The sequence below is a fragment of the Solanum verrucosum genome, unplaced genomic scaffold, assembly GCF_900185275.1.
Source record: "Solanum verrucosum unplaced genomic scaffold, falcon-dt-bn FXZP01000195.1, whole genome shotgun sequence".
In the NCBI taxonomy this organism is placed as follows: Eukaryota; Viridiplantae; Streptophyta; class Magnoliopsida; order Solanales; family Solanaceae; genus Solanum; species Solanum verrucosum.
This window is the reverse complement of record NW_026020164.1, coordinates 387,276-410,380: the sequence shown is the minus strand read 5'-3', so window position 1 is coordinate 410,380 and position 23,105 is coordinate 387,276. Positions and strand designations below refer to the sequence as shown.

General features: G+C 34.6%; 1 protein-coding gene across 2 annotated transcripts; it reads left to right on the top strand.

Moving 5' to 3' along the window:
- Positions 1–3,199: 3,199 nt before the first annotated feature.
- On the top strand, positions 3,200–18,715 carry LOC125828726 (two-component response regulator-like PRR37). Of its 2 annotated transcripts, none has more exons than XM_049508063.1 (8): positions 3,200–3,693; positions 12,831–12,992; positions 13,104–13,237; positions 13,467–13,628; positions 16,190–16,373; positions 16,549–16,930; positions 17,011–17,821; positions 18,342–18,715. In XM_049508063.1, exons 1-8 carry the CDS (start codon positions 3,336–3,338, stop codon positions 18,447–18,449), a joined length of 2,301 nt encoding a protein of 766 aa, XP_049364020.1. In that variant the 5' UTR covers positions 3,200–3,335; the 3' UTR covers positions 18,450–18,715. The 2 variants fall into 2 exon arrangements, with proteins under 2 accessions (XP_049364020.1, XP_049364019.1); XM_049508062.1 differs by having other exon boundaries at positions 16,498–16,930.
- Positions 18,716–23,105: the final 4,390 nt, after the last annotated feature.

Below are 23,105 nucleotides of genomic sequence, written 5' to 3'. Positions count from 1 at the left end.
TATTATATATAGATAGATTATAAAAATAATAATTACGTTTATTTAATTAAATATATACTTTAATTAATGTCATCTCTTTTTGTTACTTTGTATTCCCCTTTTGACCACAAAATTATCGTTATATGTATATATCTCATCATCCATAGTTTTCTCTTTATCATCCAGTGGGTGACGAGGATCTCATGGAAGCCGAGGATATATAAGAGGCGAGGTAAATTGTTAGTTATATTTGTAATGCATTTTATATTAAAAAACACATTCTCAATAATAAGTTAAATTATGCTACAAATTGTCTTGTCACTTTTGATTTGTGAGTTAAAGTAGTTTTAATTGCATTACAATTGATGTGGGAAAGTAAAATATACCTACCTACCTTTTATTATATTATTATAATAAATGTTCTTGAAATGTACTTGCACGGTGAAATCTTGGTCGTACACAAAACGATGTAAACATATAATATCATTTTATTAGGTGAGACTTGTAAACAAATAAAATATCACAATTGTTTTTGTATCTTTTTTCTATTAAATAGGACAATCATAAAAGAATTAAAAAAAAAGAAAAGAGGAACCATGACTATGAGATTCGAGTTCAAAACTTTGTAAGTAGCATTAATTAGGACTCTACTAGGTATATGATGAAAATATTTTACGGAAAAAACATGGTAAGCACACCTCACTTTCAACCCGAAGGTTGCGAGTTAGAATCACCAAGGAAGCAAAAGGGGTGGGAGCTCCTAGGAAAAAAAGAAAAAAAAATCATGAATAAGAAGAAAATCAATACTTTTGAATTTATAGCATTCTCAGCCCAAAAGAAAAAAAACGGTATAATATAAAATGTTCTTTTAGTTGACCTTTAACTGTTTATATTTTTCAATTTTGAATATGCACAAGTAAACATTTAAATTTGTATAAAGTTGTCGACGCTTACGTTCTACAAATGCAAATTATTCTAGTGTATCTCACATGAATTGCCACATAAAACATGTGTATCTATTTGTTCAATTTTGTACAAATTTAAATGTCTACTTGTGCACACCTAAAATTGCAGTTCAGTCAATAAGAATTCATTCGAAACACTAAGTAAAAATAAATAGCCTTTATGTCGCTTTACTGAGAACCTCGTTTAAAAAATACAACGCCTGAAGTTAGACGAGATATTACGTTAGAGAGGATAAATCTTTTTTTTTAAATGCAAACTTGACATGATATAGAACATAACTATTACCCCTTATGTTCCAATTTATGTGACACTTTTCATTTTTTGAGAGTCAAACAATTTATGTTTGACTGAAAATTTGTGCGTGAAATCTTCAATATTTTTGAAATGAAATTTATATATTTGTAAACTACGTAAAAAGTACTATAAGCCACAATAATTGACAATTGAAAATAATTAAAAGATATATGAAAATTTTACGATCAAAGATAAATTTGTTTGCATTTTAAGATTCGAAATTGTCACATAAATTGAAACGAAGGAAGTAATTGATACTAACAAGTTAAAAAACATGAAAAAAAAATACAACGCCAAAAAGCTGGCTCATGTTATGATGGCATGGGGATGCAATTTACGGCAAAAAACCTCTTAGATATTTATTTGCTGACTAGGACATATCCAATTGAAAACAAAGACAAAACAGTAATTTCATATATATTCCAATTTTAAAAAACAAGCGAACGTGGGGTCCAGCCCATTGACAACGACTTTATCCGCCTCCACTAGGTAGGTAATTAATTGATATTACTATATATATATATGCCCCCAAATATAAAGCTGATGAGAGAGGGTGCCACGTGTCTCTTTGTATCGGATCCGAGAAATCAAATAGATCCGCCCTAAACAATGCAGCGCCCGTATTTAGATTCACCTCCACATCATCAAATATGTTCCTACGTGGCACCTCGCCTGGCCTCTCTCTTGCACCGTCACGTCACCCACGAATATAGTATACTCCGTAATATCTTCCCTTTCTATCGCCGTTTCTCAACCAGTAACAAAAATCCTACCCTTACACACACCAAAACCCTAGATAACCAAGATGACCTATAAGAATGGCATGAAATAGTACTATTAATTTGGAACTTTATACCCAAACTTGTTCGAGGAGTTCGATTTTTTGTTTTCCAATCGTGTGCCGGTATCGTTTCTGATTAGTCCGTCTATAAGGTAATTTTTGTGATTGGTTCTCAATTCGGAGGATTTGCTTTGTATTATTTTTTATTTTTGTTGGGTGGAGGTGGAGGTGGAAGGCTTCGTTTCTGTCATCTTTTGATGTAAGGATAAGTTTATATTTTGTTTCGAAAACAATGGAAAATGAATTAAAGTGGGTTTGTATATTGAGGATTAGTGAATTTTTAAGAAGAAGGTGGATTTGTATGTTGAGGATTTGTGAATTTTTAAGAAGATGAGATGCAGTTTTTGTTTTTAAGATCTTGATTGTTTGACTTTCATAGGAACTGAATCACTGAAAGTTGAACCCAGGGGACAGTTGAGCTTTACGTTGCTGTTCAGTTGATTTCATTTCATGCTGCCTAAGGCAGTACAAATGTAATTCATTTCTTCCAAAAATTTAATGAGATCTTGTGATCCATAAATATTTATTTTAGAAAATTAAAGTTTACAAAAATGGAAGCTTTTTGATCCTTAATTAGGCTCAAGTTCAAGCTGAGAAATTTGAAAGTTTTCTACATCAATTAAAGCTGCAGTTATTCTGATGGTGGGGTTTTCAGTGGGAGTGGGGGTGGGGATGGAGGAACATGAGAGAGCAAAGGCGGATCTAGGATTTAAGTTTTTTGTGGGTTCAACATTATGGCTCTTAGCAATGAACCTATTATATCTTTAAAATTATGGGTTTATAACTACTATTTGTTTCAATTTCATGGATTCTTACATATAAATTTGTGCAAAAATACTAGGTTCAGGTAAACCCTGTGTAGGTATGCCACATCTGCCCCCGGGTGAGAGGAGGTTGTTATTGGGTGCATACTGCATAAGGTTGAGTACACTCGATCTAGGTTTTTCTTGGGGGTTCCATTTTGTAGAAAGTGGGTGCTTTTTCATAGTTTAAGATGCATGCAAATTTTGTGTAAGATAAGCACTTTGGTAGGATATTTGAGTACTTAGCTTTCATGTATGTTTCATTATCACTTGCTTATAAATAATATGTGTTGACGTGCATGGATTTTGGTTTAGGACTAGTTGGAGAGCCGCTTCATTGAAGGGTTGGTACTTGAAGACAACGGTATGTGCAATTTTTCTTCTAAACTAGAGGTTTGCGCACCAACTCAATCCGCTGCCTTATTCATCATTGGACTTTTTGAATCTGGTTGATGAGGAGTGTTCGGATGGACTCAAATGGTCCCCCAACTAAAAGGTTGGTGGAACTCAATCGTCATAGCATACAGGATGGCCAGAATGGAGTAAGGGGTGGAATTACTGGTGATGGACAGGGACTTTCAGAAGAAGATGAGTCAAGAATTAATGAGGATGTCGAAGGTGGGAATGAAACACAGAGGAATTTGGTACAAGTGCAGGCTGTTCTACAAACACAGCAGCAACAGCCCCCAGGGCCTTTGGTTAGGTGGGAGCGTTTTCTTCCTCTTAGATCCCTCAAGGTTCTGCTGGTGGAAAATGATGATTCAACTCGTCATGTTGTCAGTGCATTGCTGCGAAACTGCAGTTATGAAGGTTTGTTGTTATAACTTTGTTTCCTCAAAAATTTTGTCAGTAACTCAACACAACGACTTTTTCTTCCATCCAAGTGTTTGGTGTGTGTTCCATATACATATATCATTTATACACTTAAATATGCATATACATGCAAATACGATTTCATATTAGCTTTCTACCTGAATTTTGGCTGTTCATTTCTTTCATGTTAATGATTTTACACATTTCAGGGCATTCTCGTGCTGAATTATGATGTTACAACAATTAGTTTTGTGTTCAATGTTTTATGGAGTTATATGGCTTTAAAGATATGTGAAGGTGTACGTTTCTAAAAGATATACATTTATCAGTTTCAAAAAAAGATATACATTAACTTTTTAGTCAAACATACAGTGAAACTAAATCGTACTTGGTTTTCCTTTCCCGATGCTTCTAGTTGGGAGTATTTCCTTAATGGAGTTACTGAGACATCTTACTTCTTGCTGTAAAATTTACTTGACCTCACTATGGAGGGCAAAAAGAGTTCTGGTATATCTAGTAGTAATAAGAAACACAGCCAGATTGGATCCCAAATAATATGATTTGAACTATAAGTAATCGGCCAACAAGAAAAGTTTACTGTTTGTGCAACTTATCCCAGTCTGTATCCAGTCCCAGTCCTTATTCAGTTGTCTGCTCAATTTTGTAGAGGGTGTTTTGACCACATTCCCATAGTGAAATATGAAACTATCCAAGTAATTCATCTTCATGCATTTAATGATGTCCTGGAAATTTGGATTCTTGTCTTATCAGACTTCCATATTGCCATGTCAATCCAGTCCAAAAATTTATTTCATGGATGCAGTAGAGCATAGCCTTGGTTTAACAAATAGTGTAGTGTTTGGGAGATCTTATCGATATGATTTCAGACGAAACAGTACAAAGATCTTTTCCGTTCATCCATTTGGCAACTCTCTATAGTCCTACTCCATGGATCACATGGTATCTTAGCCTTTTGGATTTCTATGATCAAGTCGCAAGGTGATGTGAAATGTATTTCAAAGTTAGGTCTGGAAAATCACCTACTATTGTAACAGTTATAGGAGAATGTGTCTTGTATCTATCTATCTATCTATCTATCTATCTATCTATATATATATATATATATATATATACATCTATCTCTCTCTCTCTCTCTCTCTCTCTTTCTAAATATGTATATATATATATATATGAGATCAAGTAATGAATTTGACTAAAAAGTTGGGGCACAAAGCCGAAAATTGTCTCTTATCTTTGGGCCGAGACTCAAAGTCATCCTTTGTTCCTTCACATGGAGCACTAATAGTCCCCCATATTTGCAATATTCGTTCACTTTTGGTAGCTCCAACGACAGTAGGCCTTTAAGCATAGAGAGCTAATCAAAAAGCAAAAGAGGACTATTGAGCCAGGCTTAGAGAGCCAATGAAATCTACAAAAGAACCTACATCATTTACTGGAGCATAATAAGTCCAATTAAAGAGCAGTAACAGACATCTACCCTTGAGAAGTGAGAGAGGAGTTGAAATTCCATCAAAACATCTTCTATTCCTTTCTATCCAAACACACTAAAAATGCAACTAGGGATCATTTTCCAGATGTTCTTGATGGCTTTGCTGATTCTCCAATAATTCCAGCTTTCAACTGCTTCCTTTATAGTCAAAGGTAATGCCTAAGAGAGGTAATAGCATGAAGTTTCCTGCAAGTATGATAGAAAATAAGTTCCAAATCTCAGTACATGAGAATGGATAAATTAAAGGAGATGTAACAGGACAAGGTTGAGCATAACATGTAGGATCAGAGCAGCGCCATCATGCAAATTTGGCATAGTGAGAGAGCTCGTAGTAGCCCTTAATCTTAATCAATTTCATGGATAGTATTGGTGCTCATCTAATCGTGGGTCACTTCGCATTCACCTATTTGTACGAATAAAGAGTACTTTTTGTTTCCTGTTTGAGTTTTATCTTATTAATAATTGTTTAGCAGAAGGCATCCCTTGACTATATTAGGAGGGGAAAAATAAAAAAGAAAATAGAAATACAATGGTGCCAGGCTTATTCAAGTTGATTATATGTATATCTAGATTTTGTCTTCTCGATAAAGAGAAGAGGTTTTTTTATAAAGGTATTGTTAAAAGATTTAGTATATGTTTCCTACGTCTCTAAGTTCTATACCAATTTATTGTAGATAAATGAAGTTGCAAGGAAAGAAGATTTTGTACTATTTTACTTGATATCTGAGGTGATGAACCTCCCGACGTCAAAAAAAGACTAAAATTTCTAGGGTGTACAAAAAGTAAATATTATAATCATGAAGGTCTCGTAGTGCTACACGTGAAAGAACAAAGATCACTTTAAGTCTAAACCCAATGTTAAGGGACTATTTTAAGCCTTTTTCTCTCAAAAAGTAGAAAACCTACAAAAAAATATAATTTTGTGCGAATGATACCCGATCTGCTATACACAAAGGAACCTCATGAGTGCTTCAATCAGAAAATTGACTTTTCCATGAAAATTGGCCTCACCGAATACATTACAAACCAACCCATATTTCCCACATAACCTTGAGACCACCTGACAATAAAGAGGGAGATTGTTAATGTCTCTGCCTGAGCACTTGCACATGAAGCACCAATCAATGTGCATATTGTCATCCTTATTAAATTTCGGTTGTCAATATCTCCCTCTTGTTGCAGCCTCCTCTCTTACTAGGAGTTTTTCATGATATGACTTAACAAAAAACACTCCATTGTTCCCCATTCCCACTTCCATACATTGCAGTTATCCTATGGAGCTCCTTGTTCATAAAGCAATTCAATCAACTTCAAGAATTTTGCTTTTTTATAATCTTGGAAGTTCCTCCAGTACTTCAAATCCGCCAAAACTTCTCCATTTGTGCCCTCTGGCCCGATGGACTGTAATTTCATTTTGGCACGAAATTATGAAAATGTTTGGAATAGTGAGTCTCAAATGTGTTGTCCTTGCACACCCTTCGAGGTGGCCCACTGGTTTGGGCTTAGGACTTCCATGTTGTGGAGGTCTTAAGTTCGAAATCCCTTGCCACCTAAAGCAAGGGGTTTGCCTTCTGGGTCAAGCTCGTCACACCGTGCTTGGCTAGTGCAGGTTACCTCTCTTGTGTGGTTTGCAGCTATTGCATAGGAGCAAAGTTTTACCCTGTGCGCACCCAAAGGGTAGCGGCTACGGGTTTTCCTTGTCATTAAAAAAGTGTGGTCCTTGCACAACCTGTGCCCCAAGAACTTACTCTCCCCCATCCTAACCTTGAATGAGACATAGTTGCCTCACTTGTGTTTTGTGAATATTTATTCCCTTGAAAGTAAAGCAACATAATCTTCTTCAAGTGAAATAACAAAGTCTATTGTGCCATTAGCATTGTTGTCTTTCTTTTCAAATTACATAGTAGTTGTTAAGGTTCTTATGTAAGTTTAGAATTTTCAATCAAAGAAAGAAGCCTAGTCTATGAGTATGGTTCTCTATTTAAACTATGGAGAACTAGATTGGTAAGTACCACACGGGAAGAATCTAGTATAGGCATATGATGTAAAAAGAATATGAACAATAGAAATAGACTAGTTTCAGCACCCATGGGTGTGTCCTAGTGGTCAATGAAGTGGTTGAGAACCCTAAGATCTTAGGTTCAAAACTTAGCGGAGACAAAAAATAGTAGGTGATTCTTAGGATCTGTCCTAGTCTTGGTGGACAGAGTTGGTATTTGTTGATGGTGGGAGGTGGCAGGTATCACGTGGTACTAGTTGAGGTGCACGAAAGCTGGTCGGACACCACGGTCATAAAAAAAAAATAGACTAGTTTCTGAATTTTTTAGCTCCCTGCACATAGACTAGTTTTTCTTTTGTCATTGGGAGCAACCATTTTAACATTACTAACTTGGTCTTTTAGTTTTGTTTCCCTTGTCCCCTCGAGACTTTGTTAGTTGCTTGTTCTAGAATAGGCATATGTAATGGAGCTAACAATACTTCTTTTGTATAGATTGCATCTTCTTGATGCCTGAAACAACTTTATGAAAATAATATGAACAATTGAAATACAAACTTGGGACACAATTGAACACAAGAATAGATAGTTGTTTCATTGATTTCTAGAGTGAGAGAATCCTCCTCTCTAGACATCATTACATACCAAATGCTGACTATTGTCATATTCAGTGACCTACCAAAGAACCTCCACCTGTGATACCTCATGACAATGCTAGACACCTCACCCTTATATTCCACGTACTATCACCCAGGACTACTGAAACCACAAATTTGATGACAGAAGAGCAAGTTGGTTGTTGCAATGATGAATCTCCACAAATCCAAAGATCACAAGATGTAGCAACACCAATTAGAGAACGATAGGCTCAAAAAGGTAATGAATCTTGCAAACAATGCCTAACATATTGCCAAGAGAAACTAGACAATTAATGGTAGGCACAACTACAATAATCATTTCCTCAAAATTTTGAGCAACTTTAATAAGCCCGAACTAAGCAAAATCCTAGCTTGGAGCCTATTTGGATTTGGTTATAGCTTTTGGCTTTAAGTGAAAAGCTAGAAATTTTTTTTGTGAAGGAAGAGGTTAGGAATTCTAACTTGTGATTTTTGGCACAAAAACAATTGCTTCATATCACTTTTTTGTTTTACCCAAACACTACAAAAAGTGCTTAAAAGCTATTTTGGCTTAAAATCACTTAAAATAAGTCTATCCAAACAACCTCTTAGTTGGGTACTAATAAATCAATAACCTAGAAGCAACAATTGTAAGCACTAGGTTAGAAGCAATCACTTGCTAACCAGACTAATAGTGGTCTCAAAGGAATTAACAAAATCTCTTCCTTGAGAGGATTGTCCAAGACTATATAAGGAGTTTATGTTCCTATCCCAGAAACGATGTGGGACTCCAACAATTCCCGCACACCTAGGTTTGGACGTTTAGAGTGTTGATAATATAAGACGGGGGGGTCAACATTAGAAACAATGAATTGGGATGGTTCGACACTCGCTTTGATACCATATTAAAGAAATAGACATTGGGTTTCACTCAACCCCAAAAGCTAGCTCAAGAAGTGACGATTGCTCAAAGACCGTATAACGAGTATTTTTTTCTTCCCACAAACGAGTGGACTCCAATACGCCAAGGTTGGACATTTGAAGTGTGGATTATATAAGATGGGGGGCCCAACGTATAGAACAATGAGATGAGCCTGAGACTCGTACCATATGAAGATATGGACCTAGTCCTAACTAAACCCCAAAAGCAAGTTTATGAGGGGAGGATTGACCAAGACCATACGAAGAGTCTATGTTCCAATCCCTCAAGCGATGTGGGGCTCCAACATTAATGAAGCGGTTAAGTCTATCTAACCTGTGAAAATCACCTATGGGACACACCTCGGTAAGTCGACAGTTACTTTCATCAAAAAACTATTTTGTTAATCGTGCTAAGGAGTATTAACTATATAGTAGGAAAGCTTATCAAGGGTAAATCTAGCATGGAGGAGATGAGAGAATATTTGTTACTCAATCATTTGAAGGAACTTCAATCATAGACATGTTCATTTAGACTTTAATAATTTGTTGGACTCTACAATCACATTATATTCAAAAACTTAATCCATATTGGTGATTCTCCTATGAACATTCTAAAGTGGTCCCCTAATTTCAAACCTGAGATTAAAACATCAATAGTACTTATTTGGATTTTGGTACATCAATTACCTTAGCATCTTTTTAGATTGGATATATCTCTAGACTGGTGGAACCAATTGGAAATTCTGTAGCATCGGACTAGACTACCTACTCAAAATCTAGAACAAATGTAGTCAAAATCAAGATTGAAATTGATCTCCTAAAAGCTAGGCTCAACTAGATTTGGTTGGCTTAAAAGGTGGGAAGGAACTGAAGATGGCAAGTGGTTGAATGTGGAATATGAAGATGACCTTGATTACTGCGAATTGCAGGGACACAATGTGAAACACGGTAGAATTAAGAATAAAATAATTAGGGATGACAATTAAAAACAAGAGGCTGATAAAGGAAACATCATTGATACAACAGATGATGGTTTCACTACAGTGACAAGGAGGGGTAATACAAAGCAAAAAAATGAAGATACAATGAAGAACATGTCTAGAAGACAAAGGATGCACATTCAATTAGTTAGAACAGTGGTGCCCTATAAGAGGGGGGGAGGGGGGGTCCCTAAGCAAGCAAATTTAGAGAGAAATAAGGAAAACAAAATTCAAGGAGGACATGGGAAAGGAGACACAAAATAAGCAAGGGAGTGATATCAATGTTAGTGGTCAGGTAGCGAGCAACATCCAGTCCAGCATTCAAAAACAATGTCAAACTAGCAATGATACAGAGAGAAGGAAAATGTACTTCATTTTCCTCCAACCATTCACTAGAATATCCTAGGTTTGACCGCATATATCAGTGTTTTCTAGTTCTACTACACTAAAAAAAACTTGAACTTGTTGAAATATTTGAATTGGGAGGGAGTATTTCAACATTTCTTGTATTGGCTCCTTTGAAGTTGCTTGTTCTCTTAAATGATTGCTCCTTGGTAAGGGACTATCAACATCCACTCAATCTTGCTTTTCAACTTATTGAAAACTTAATTCATGGTCTCCTTCATCTAAATTTCTAGTTGGAATATCCTTCATGCATGTTCAATTTCTTGAAACCTTGATTTAGCATTTTCTTCACATAACAGTATAGTTGTAACTTTTGATTTGAATACAAAATAAAATATTTACAAGTGTTTACAAGCCCAAAATTTGAAATAATATATCTAAACATTGAAAACTATAAACTAATTAAAAATATTTTTACAAAGTAGATTATAATTAATATTTTTATCTATAAAATAAAATTATATATATTTATTATGTCGGCTTGGTTTGGGTTAGGCCTAATTCTTTAATAATCACTTCAACTCTTTCATACTTCTGACGTGGACTCATCTTGCTTGGAAGTCTTAAGAATGCAGCAAAAACAAAGGTTTCCTCTACAATCAATTGTGGAAAAAGCACATCATCTTGTGTCACGAAACCCACCTAGCACAACATCTTATGTCGGCTTGGTTTGGGTTCATCTTGACTTTTTTCTTTTAATACTAAACCAAGAGAGATTGTTTTTTTTTCAACGTCAAACCAAACCAAACCATAAATCATTTTTTTCCCGATTTGACTTGGTTTGTCGGTTCGGTTTGACTTTACAATTTGGCTTATACACCTTTTTTTTTGGGAGGGTAGAGTGTACACTAACCTTACCTCTACCTAGTGGAGATAGAAAGATTGTTTTGGAAAGATCCTAGGCTCAAGTGTAGCAAATTTAAGTACAAAGAGTAAGAAAACAATGAGGAAAAAAACATATCAACTAACAAAGGAAGCAATGCAAATCCTGGCAGAAAGGAACAAGAACATCAAATGGTGTGATAATCGAAATACAATATACACAACAAATCACGTGAACAACCAGAGACGGTGCATGAAAGCTGCAAAGTTGCAATCTTTATAGTTGCGTTGTTCTGCCACAAAAAAAAATGATTAAATTACATCTCATGAGAGTGTTACTGTCAATAAAACACTAACCAAAGAAAGGCTGTAGAAAGATCAAATTTAAGAAGATAAAAATGTAGATGTGATAAAATCCTTGTTGTCTGCTTCAATATGACAGAAGCATATTAGAAATTCTTAAGATAATAATAACTTGGGAAATAGATGGGGAAACAACTTCAGGAACACTAAACTTGTCAAGAATAAGATTCACTTGTCAATGTACTACCTGAGAAAACTTGGTAGCTAAATTGATACATAATTATCTAGTAGCATGATAAAGAGTAGAAAACAAAAGTAACAAAATATTAACAGTGATATACATAGTGATATACATACCTGGCAACAGTGTATTTGAGGCAGAAAGAAGACAAATAGGATAATGGGACTTTAGGATAATAGGACTTCATCATCCTATTGTGAACATTTACATAGATCAGTGAAGAATGTGCAAACGTTGTGGGGAAAAGTTAATACATGGGAAGATGGAAAGTAGAAATAATTAGTAAAACTAAGGTAATTCACATTGCTGTTAATAAGGACATGGGTAATTAATTTACAATGATGAAAATAGACTGCACACTTTTTAGGAAAAAGTGAATGTGGAGCATTAAATAGGGCTGATGAACATTTTATTTACTCACCCTTTATGTAATATAAGTATTATTGTTAAATTAGATATTTAATCAGGATTTGATTCAATGCAGTCCAAAATTCATTACTGCTTCTGAACATGTAATTCAATGTTCAGGTAATTAAAATATTACTATTTAATATTTAATTTATTAGATGTCTTATAACATTTTGATTGACAACAAAGGCAAAATCATAATCCCACTTTGAAGGCAGGAACTTCCTAACTCTTAGTATAATTGATTATATGCCAATGAAAAATATAGTGAACTTCTAATATTTTTATTGTATATAATATTACTATGAGATTAGCTTAAATGGATCAACATGATGTTTGAGGATTCATATATTCAAACCCAATTTGTTTGAGATTAAAGCATAGTAGTAATTGTAGTATGCATCATAATGAAGGTTTTCTTTCCTTGGTAGACGCAATCGTGGTAATTATGATACTTGTCCTCCAACTCCTGCTAGACAAAGGATCTGGATGGAGTAATTACATACTGCAACCTACAACTAATTTATATATACTTGCAGCTCATTTACTTCATTACAAATATTTGCAGCTCTAGTGTTAAGAAGCCTAAGAAAACATTATTCTTCTGTAGTGCATGTTATTACTTGATTCTGCAAAAGGGTGCCCCAAATCATTTGCTTCCATCACTTGTTTTTTTCTTTACTTGCTGGGTAAGTTGGCTTTCTTATGAACTGAAGCAGGTAAATATGCATAAGAGGATATGTACTAGAAAAAGGAAAAAATTCTTGTTCTGAGACGGTATTTCTTTTTGAGAGAACATGGATATCTCTGAAGGTTTTTTGGAACTCAATTGTTTGAGACTTCACCAAGACTTGCTGATTTTTTATTCTCTTGATCCGTCCTCTGTCTTTTTTATTTTCTTATCGAACGTATTACTATGGAATATTGGCAGTTATAGCTGTGGGATATGCCCTTGAAGCGTGGAGGATTCTAGAAGATCTAACTAACCATGTTGATCTTGTTCTGACGGAGGTGGCCATGCCATATTTGTCTGGGGTTGGTCTCTTGTCAAAGATTATGAACCACAAAACTCTCAAGAATGTTCCAGTGATTAGTAAGTATCTTTCCTACATAATTTTTTTTGCTTATTCATATTCAGAATTTTGCTTAATATCTTGACGATATTATACTTTTAACTGCTCCATCTGATGAGTTTTGTGTGCAGTGATGTCTGCTAATGACTCTATGGGTATAGTCTTTAAGTGTTTGTCAAAGGGCGCAGTTGACTTTTTAGTGAAGCCTATTCGAAAGAATGAGCTTAAAAATCTGTGGCAGCATGTTTGGAGGAAATGCCACAGTGTAAGTTTGTGCAGTCATCTTTATTTGTAACTGGAAGTTTTGGGAATGCCCTCTTAAACCTCAGACAGTAATTCTTGGTTTGGAAGCACCTTATTTGACTCCATTTCAAACTGGAATTTTAACATGTCATTCTTTTAGACCTCTGTTCTTCATGTTGTCTTAGAAAGACATTAGAACGAACCGCATATTGAGTGACCCATTTTACTTTGATTTCTCATCCTTTCCTCAGTCAAGTGGAAGCGGAAGTGAAAGTGGTATACAAACTCAAAAGTCGACGAAATCTAAAAGTGTTGAAATGTCGGGAAACAACACTGATAGCAATGATGAAGCTGAGAATGGAAGCTTTGATCTGGAAGACAGGGACGGAAGTGACAATGGAAGTGGCACTCAGGTATTATTTCTTCACGGCTATAGTTTGGCATGACTCTTCTATTAGTGGTCTCTTATGTTGTAGCAGCTGTCCAGTATGTCCCTGTGCAGTTCCCTTTTTATTCACATGAAGGGGATACCACAGTTTCTTCTTCATTCTAGTTAGTATCTGAAGTTGATGGGGTTGAATAATCCAAGTAAATGGAAGATAATATTTTTAGGTGTCAGACATTTTGTTGAAGTTTGGTAGTTTTCACAAATTTCTGCTCATCTTGAAGGCATGGCCAATACATATATCTATTGTATTAGACAAATCGTGCTCCAACTATCCAGCTCCTTGGTAGTTATTGCTTCTGCACAATCCCGCCCACCATGTTTTCACAATAATTAGTTTCTCTCATTGCCACACTACTTCACCCCTTCTCCATTCAGAGCTTTTCAAATTGAATTTTCTCTTGTACCCACAAACATTCATATGTTGAAGTGCTTTTAAGCTATCAGTTAACGAATGTGATAGATAACTAACTAACCCTGTTAATTCTTTATCCCTTTGATAAATTATAGGTAAAGTTGTCATTTTGTTCTTATGTACAAAAATGGAGAAGAGAACAAGTTGTAATACAACTCTTCTGTTGTCATCATCCAGAAGCTCACTTCTGACTTTATCCAAAAGCCCTGAAACTCCTTTCTCTCCCATCATGAGCAGTAAGCCAGACAACAATCAAGATTGGATAATTTTAGGTCAACAAATCCAGGCTAATCAGAACTTATTTTCCCAGGTTAGCAACAAGCCAACACTTGTTGGAATAACCCTGTCAATTTTAGGTTAGGAGTGAGCTGACACCAGTCAACACTTAAAAATGCTTTCAGGTTGAGTTTTATATCAGTTACTTAGAAGTTATTCTGTGAAGGAGAGAACCTTGCCTTAATGGGTAAAGTTATTGCCATGTGACCAGGAGGTCACAGGTTCGAGCTATGGAAACAACCTTCTACAGAAATGCAGGATAAGGTTGTATACAATAAATCCTTGTGATCCGCAGATCCTGCGCACCGCGGAAAGCTTTAGTGAACCGGGCTGCCCTTCACTTAGAAGTTATTCCGTGTTTGGGTAATTTTGATTTTTTTTAGTCCTTGGGAAAGAGAAAATAAGTACGGATCTTTCTTTGCGTTGTTTTGTAAATAAGTAACTTTTACGTTCCTTAATCTATCTGTTAAGCAGACAGAGAAATGGTGGGAAGTACAGAACTTGAGATCGGAAAGTGGCGGAGAACAACGGGTTAGACCAGAGAAGATGGTGGGGATCTGGGAATCATATGGAGGGAAATTGGGGAATTTAGGTGAAAGACCAAAAAGCTCCTATTTAATGAGATTGGCAGGGTTTTTTTAGTGAATCAAAAAGTGTGTACATTGCCAACCTATTACAACCATGTACTAGGTAAAAACTATGCACACATATGATTCCCCTAATTCTTTTTTTCCCGGGATATGCCCTAATACTCTGTAATACTCTGTAGCTAAATAGCTTTGTAGAATGATATGGTCAGCCAATTATGCCGACATAGTTACTGAAATCTCTGACATGATTGTTTTGTATTATGTTAACTGTTTCTGATTCTATAGAAGAGTGATCATAAATTGTTCATCAAAATAATCAGTTGTATTGAGATAATAGCTTAGACCAATAGTGATTGTGATTAATGAAACTGATTAAATCAGAAAAAAGTTGCTCAACTCATACAATATAATCCAAATCAAGCCGGTTCGTGATCTCTGAGATTCCCTTGCTTGTGTGAACCTGTAGAATATCTAACAGTTACCTCCCATCTAGTTTGAGTGATTGCACTACCATTATTCTTGCTCTGGAGTCTGGATTTCCTTAGACTCCCATGTCCCATCCCCTCTCTTCATTTAAAACTTGACCATAAAAGGCTGAAACTATCCCCAAAGTCATGCAGGTTGAATAAGGAACATATTCATGGATGGTTCAATTTGGGACAACTAGAATTGCCTCAAAAGTTTTGGTCAATTTGGGCACCTAATATAACCCATATTGATTCATAAGAGAACACTGTAAAAAATAGAAATAATATGTACTCGGTTAGTTAGGAATATTTTTGTCTCTAAGTGTTCACGCACACTCTCTATAAACAAAAAAAAACTTTTGATTTGGTTTTGTGGGTGTATCTCTCTCTTCAAACTCACTCTCTTTATAATTATGTTGACTCGGGTGGGTTGGTTATCATGACCCATTGTTTAGACCAAAGGACCCACTTATCTTGACTCAACTGAACTTCCAGCATGGATCATGAACCATTCAGTTGCTCAACATGTTTTAGCCCACCCATATTTAGTTCTACCTTTATATTTCCACACATTCCATGAACAGACTAATACATATTTTGCATAGTTGTTGGCAGCAGAAACTGAATAGCTAGCTCATGTATGTGGATTTGTGTCTTAAGTTATTGTAAACTCAGGAATCATAAACTCCAACATCTTGATCCATATTCTTACGCCAGGTTGCAGATAAGGGTTTGCAGCAACATTCTTCCATTATAAATCTTCTTATTTCTTTTTTGGCAGAGTTCATGGTCTAAAAGGGCAATTGAAGTCGACAGCCTCCAACCCATGTCACCATGGAATGAATTGGCAGATCCCCCTGATAGCACTTGTGCCCAGGTTATCCATACAAGGCCAGAAGCACTTAGTGCTACCTGGGTGCCTGCAAATGCCACCAGAAAATGCCTCAATGAGAAGGATGAACTGGGTAGGTGGCTCTTCCACGCCCCATGGATAACAAAACATCTTAGATCAAATTCTTTTATTCTGTTTACTTTTGTTATTGTGTTATTATATAATCTGTTATATTCATGATGTGGTTTACATCTCAGGAAATGCTAGAATGGGTAAAGATTTGAACATGGGTGTCACTAATGTTCCAGAGCTTGAAGGCCTATCAGGTAAAGTAATGGATGGTTTAGCAGCTTCTATTAAGGACAAACATTTGGAGTTAGATCCTAAGGATAATGAGAATATGGGTAGAAACCTAAAGCTGAACAAGGAAACACGGGAAGATGACCTGAAGGACAAGGATGTTGGTTATATGGGTGACATAACCAACACATGTACGCCTCAAGTAGAAAGTATGGCCAATGAAGTTCCTAATGATCCTTCCAAGATCACAAACATAAAAGAAATTGCCACCTATGACAGTAAAGACATGCCTTCACTTGAACTTAGTTTGAAGCAACTTCGAGATGTTGGAGAAAATGGGACTGGTGTTCAAGAGCGAAATATACTCAGGCATTCAGATCTGTCAGCATTCTCTAGGCATGTGTTTAATCTGTCACTAAAACTCAACAACCTGAGTAAAGAAGCTACAATTGCTAATAGATTGTCATCACATGCAGGTATAATGCTACTTCAACTGCTAATCAGGCTCCAACTGGAAACGTGGGCAGCTGTTCACCAGTTAATAATAGTTCAGAAGTTGCAAAAGCAGAATCAATTCATAACTTGCAATCCAAGTCAAACAGTACCCCTAATCAGCGCTCAAATGGAAGTAGTAACAACAATGACATGGGCTCCTCGACAAATAATTTCTTCAGCAAACCAGACACATTAACTGACAAGCCAATAAACAAACCTGCAGTCAATGCCCATCCCTGTTCTGCATTTCAACCAGTGCAACATGGACATAATTCTTCTCTTCAAGCTATGGTTCCAGGAACACAAGATACTGCAAAGGCAGCCGTGGGCCAAGCAAGAGCGATGCACCAGAAGTTCCAAGTTCAGCACCACCATCATCACTACCATCACCATCACCACCATGTGCTTAACATGCAGCAGCGACAGCAGCTGCTTAACAATGATGATTCGTCTTTGCGAAATGCTGTTGAAGCTGCTCCAGATTGCGGAACATCTGACATGGTAGGTACTCCTGTTGAAGGAAATGCTGCTAATTATGGAAGTGCATCAGGAAGTAACAATGGAAGCAATGGGCAAAATGGAAGCAGTGGCCAAAATGGGAGTAGCACTGCTGTAGTTGCTGACGGAACAAATTTGGTTGCTGAAAATGAAACTGGTGAAAAATGTGAAATTGGCAGTGGGAGTGGGAGTGGAAGTGCAAGCAGAAGTGGTGATCACTCGGCTCAAAGAGAGGCTGCTTTGATTAAATTCCGACAAAAGAGGAAGGAGAGATGCTTTGAGAAGAAGGTAATTGTTATGGTTGCAGTACTGTTGAAATTTATTTTAGTTACTGTAGTAGTTTCTACAATAATTAGTTGTCTAGGTTTAGGATGGATTGAAATTTGAATTTTTATTAGGTTGTTTTAGTTGTTGAGATATTTTAGCTCTTTTGAATTGCAGGTTTTCTGCATATTATGTGCTCAATTGGCTATTTAAATCCCTTTTATGCTTAATACCAAAAAGATTGAGAGACATTTACAGCCCTTTTCTGCTGCACCATAATTCTGTAGTTTGTTGAGATCCCACTTAAACTTTCTTTTTATGCCGTTCAGCATACCAATTCCCTTGTCTTTTTCCTTTTTCCTTTATCCTTTTTATCATAGTATATTTTTGCATACAATAACTTGCACATGAAGTCAATGATGCATCTTTTCCTGCTACATCTCATCAGCAAAATCAAGAGTTCTTTGCGGTTCAAACTTTGACTCACAAAATTTAGATGGCAGAGGAGCAAAACTTATCTGAATTTTCTTCCCATGTATTTTAGGTCCGGTACCAGAGTAGAAAGAGACTTGCAGAACAGAGGCCACGCATGCGAGGGCAATTTGTGCGTCAAGATGCAGACAAAAGTAAAAGCAACAATACAAATTCCTGACCCCTACCGTTTGAATTGGATGGTTGATGTCAAATGAGTTCAAGAAGCTTTAGCTTTGATCGCCTAGGTAGGGAGGAAGCAGTTCGGTAAAACAGCTAAATTTATTTAGTTGAAGCATTGCTGTCTAGTAATAATTGCTTATTGGAGATCATATTAATTGGGGAGTCCTATGAAGACGTCTTTGTTATATAGTCAGTTTGAAGATACTTATTTTACACTTCTAGATGTTGGGATACCCTAATAAAATTCTTCAGTATGTTGTGCTTTCTGGTGTGCTTAAAATTGCTTTCCAAAGTCCCTCATGTCACTTGTTACACTTTCATACTAATACCATCCATATCTCATTTTACACTCCAGGAAGTTTAGTTCTCTGATACAGTTTACGTCTGTCCTAAAATTTCTGAAGGGATCCCCATCCGTCTTAGATTCTCCAAAAATACACTATTTTTGGAGAATTCGACATGCACACTAGAGTCCCAAGTCACTTTGTAAGGGGCTTTTGTTTTCAAAATGAACTTCCAGAGCTATTCCGTCACCTTAGTTGGTTCAGAGAGCATGGAAAAGGCATAGCTGACTAAAAATTTTGTTTTCTTCCCCCTTCCAAGAGACTGCATCTTCTACTTCCCTTGTGCTTTGACAGTCCTCCAAAATCTTCAACATATCAGCCACTCTATCAACCTCAAATCATTTTTAATAGTCTTCTGAAGGAAAAATTCTGACTATGTAAGTTTCAGACTATGTAAGTCCTCCAATAGCATCTGGTAAGTATAATAAACCTATAAATGGATCTTGCAGTGCACAATCCGAATTTAGTCAACGCTCCAGTTGTCACTCCAAAAGGAAATCTTCCTTGTACTACCAACTGTGAAGCCAATGTTTCGAGCATACTCCTCTCAACTAAGTTGCGGACTCTTCACTTTCGATGTTACACCCTTGTCAGATTCTTCAAAATTACACTATTTTTAGAGAATTTGATATGCATCTGTAGACATTTTTGAAGAGTCCAAGCAACATAGCCTCCCAGTGTGTCCTGATAGCTTTCCAAGTGCACCTACAAGTTGGGAACCTCACCTCACTAACAGGGAATTGGCAAATGGTTGGATTGAATCGGATTTGGATGGATTGAATATGGATTGAGCAAAAATGGTTTGGAATACAATCCACCCAAATAGAATATGGGTAAATATAGATTTGGTCAAATATGGTTTGGGTAAAATGGTTCTAACCCATTTTAAAAAATATGTTTTTCAAAAAAAAAAAAAATTACCCCCTCCACCGGGCACCCCCACCTTCCACCAACCTATCCCTAATTTTTTTTTGTTTTCCAAAAACAAAAAAAAAAAAATCTATTTTTTCAAAAAAAATAAAAAATTACTCCCACCCCCACCTTCCACCAACCGACCCCTAAATTTTTTTGTTTTCCAAAAATAAAAAATAATAATTATTTTTTCAAAAAAAATTTCTTATCCCCTCCCCCGGGCATCCTCCCCCCACACCTTCCATCAACCTACCCCTAAATTTTTTTGTTTTTCAAAAACAAAAAAAAAAATTTGTTTTATCCAAAAAAAATAAATTATCCCCCCCCCCCACCTTCCACCAACTGACTAATTTTTTTTTGTTTTCCAAAAACAAATAAAAGTCTATTTTTTTAAAAAAAAAAAATTACCCCCTCCCCCAGGCGCCCCCCTTCCACCAACCTACCCTAATTTTTTTTGTTTTCCAAAAACAAAAAAAAATAAATCTGTTTTTTCAATTAAGTTTAAAAATTAATTGAATTTTTGAAAATTAATATTAATTTTTTTACTTTTTAGCACAATTAAGAATTTTGAGTGAAAGTGAAAACTAAGTGATCTATTATGGGTCAATATGGATACTATGTAATCCATTTTGATCATATTTGTAGAGATTCTTAAAAAGCTTGAAACCCATATTTTGATCAATTAAAATATGAGTGATCCAAGTCACTAAATATGAGCAAAATGGACTCATTTCATTAATATAAGCTGAAATTGCCACCCCTTCCCTAATGTAAGAAATAACTTCAAAAACTGTGAGAATGGGTCTGATAAATCCTTGCTCTAAATTGATATTACAAAAAAAATGGAGTATCATCTGTGTAAACAAGTTAGAAAATCTCCATTCTTGAAAACATCTACCATCTATTTTACTCTCTATTCTATTTATTTAGAGAGTAAAATAGAGAATAGGATCTCCAACCCCCTTCTTTTTATAGAGGGGTAAATAGTATTTCACTTTTATAGTAGTTCTCCAACCATTAATTAAATTTTTACTAGTTGTAATTATTATCTAATGTAATATAACATCTAAAAAAAATACTATTGACAAGTATATTACTTCCATTCTGGATTAACAATTTTTCTAACTTTTTTTAACTTCTTCACTTTAAATATGTAATTTAAAATATAATTATTTTTCACTATGAGAATGCACAAAATTTACTCTATTTCACTATGAGACAACCAATTACAACCCAATTTTCTATTTTGTTCTCTAAAAAATAATTTCCCTCTCTTTTCTCAATATTATTATTTCTATTTCATTTTAATTTCTTATTTCATAATATAAATATAAATCCTTTCTCTTTTTATTTTTTTCCAAATAATCACCCTATATAATCTTTATGTCATATACATTTTTTTTTCTTTTTCAAATTCTTTGTTTAATCCAAAATTATATTTTATTCTAAATTCCTAAATAACATAATTGCAAGCAAGTATTATATATTACACATATTAATGAACAATTCAAATAAAAGTGAAATTATTAATGAAGTACAATTACATAAACATTACATAAATCTCAACTTTCAAGATTATTACGTTACTCCCATAAATGCTCTATTAATGCATTATGGAGTTCAAAATAAGCACTTTTGTTCTTAATTATTATGTTATGTATTGTATTTTTAAAATATAAAAATTCATCCTATCATTTAAATTTCGTGCATTCTTCATAGTGAATAATAATAATATTTGTAAATTATATATTTAAAGTGATGAAAAAAAATTTAAAATCAAAATATTATTAATTCGGGATGAAAGTAGATTAAATAATATATATTTTTAAATTGTTATATTACATTAAAAAAATAACTACGAATATTAGAGATTTAATTAATAGTCTAATATGATTTATAATATGTTAATTTTTAATATTATATAATATAAATAATAATAAAATAATCAAAAAGTGAAATAGAAAGGATGAATAGTAGCTCTCCTAATTTGAAGAACTACTATTCATCTATCTATAAATGGAGAATAGAGAGTGAAATGGTTGGAGAGCTCATTCTCTATTTTACTCTCAAAATATAGAGAATATAGGGTAAAATAGAGTGGGTTGGAGATGGTTTTAAACGGTTAACACTTGGTATTCTTCTTTCAGGGTAGGACAAAAAGCAAACCTCCATGTCTCTGATTTAGAATAGATACCATCTCTGACCCTTCTCTAAATTATTTTCTATTCTCTATATCTGGAGAGTAAATAGAGAATGAGTTCTCCTATTACTTTCTATCACTCTCTATTCTCCAATTATAGAGAGGTGAATAATAGTTATTCATACTTTATGTTTCACTTTTTGATTATTGTATTATTATTTCTATTATATAATATTTATAATGAACATATTATAAATCATATAAGATCATTAATTAAATCTCTAATATTAGTAATTTCTTTTTAATGTAATATAACATTTAAAAATGTATGATTCAATATATACTATTTTCATTCTGAATTAATAATATTTTTAAAATTTTATCACTTTAAGGGATGTAATTTAAAATTATTATATTATTTTTCATTATAAAGAATAGGCGTACACGTATTTAAGAAAAAGAAAAGACAACTCTTAAAAAGGCAACCAAAGAAGAAAATGAAAAAAAATAATCAAAAGGAATATATACAATATCTATCCTAAACCAATGCAAAATAAACAAAGAAGCTGAACCAAAGAGGGTAATGGAGAGGCAACACTAAATAGCCTACTAGATACATATATCTAAAAAAATCAGAAACATGTGTGATGGTAGATACATTCTGGAATATAAATATATAGAGAGAGAAGAGATAGACGAGTGAGAGAGTATGTGTATCTCGTATATTCACTTCGTTCACTTTTACTTGTCACGGTTTGACTTGACACATCAATTAAGAAAATAATTAATGGTGTATGTATTTACCAAACTATCCCCTATTAAATGATGCCTTGGAAAGTGATTTGAAAATAAGTATTTAATGTTGAGGGTAAAATATGGAAAAAAATTATTGTATTTTTCTTGATATGTCAAAAGTGACAATTAAAAATGAAAATATATTTCTGAAATAAGTGACAAGTAAAAGTAAATGGAGGGAGTACATGCAAATCCACTTATATAGATACATTGTAATTGAAATAAATTACATTTGGATTGAAGTTTGGCACGAATGGTAATTTGAAACTTTACGGAAAGATATGTAATTAAACCTTAAACTAATAGAATTTGTGTTATTTATCCAAATAAAAATAAACTGAGCTTCTCTGTTTGTCTAAAACTTGTGCTACACTAGGTAAATTAATAAGTAGGTACGTACCTCCATCCAATATTGTGTTTGATCAGTTCCAATAAAGCTGTGGAGAGATTGCATTAATTGTTT

What these genes read in the sequence shown, in the direction of transcription:
- LOC125828726 (XM_049508062.1), top strand. Translation starts at nt 3,336, where the DNA reads ATGAGGAGTGTTCGGATGGACTCAAATGGTCCCCCAACTAAAAGGTTG. An exon ending in GCGAAACTGCAGTTATGAAG is followed by an intron (nt 3,694 to 12,830) that starts GTTTGTTGTTAT and finishes GAATATTGGCAG; the next exon opens with TTATAGCTGTGGGATATGCC. An exon ending in CAAGAATGTTCCAGTGATTA is followed by an intron (nt 12,993 to 13,103) that starts GTAAGTATCTTT and finishes TTTTGTGTGCAG; the next exon opens with TGATGTCTGCTAATGACTCT.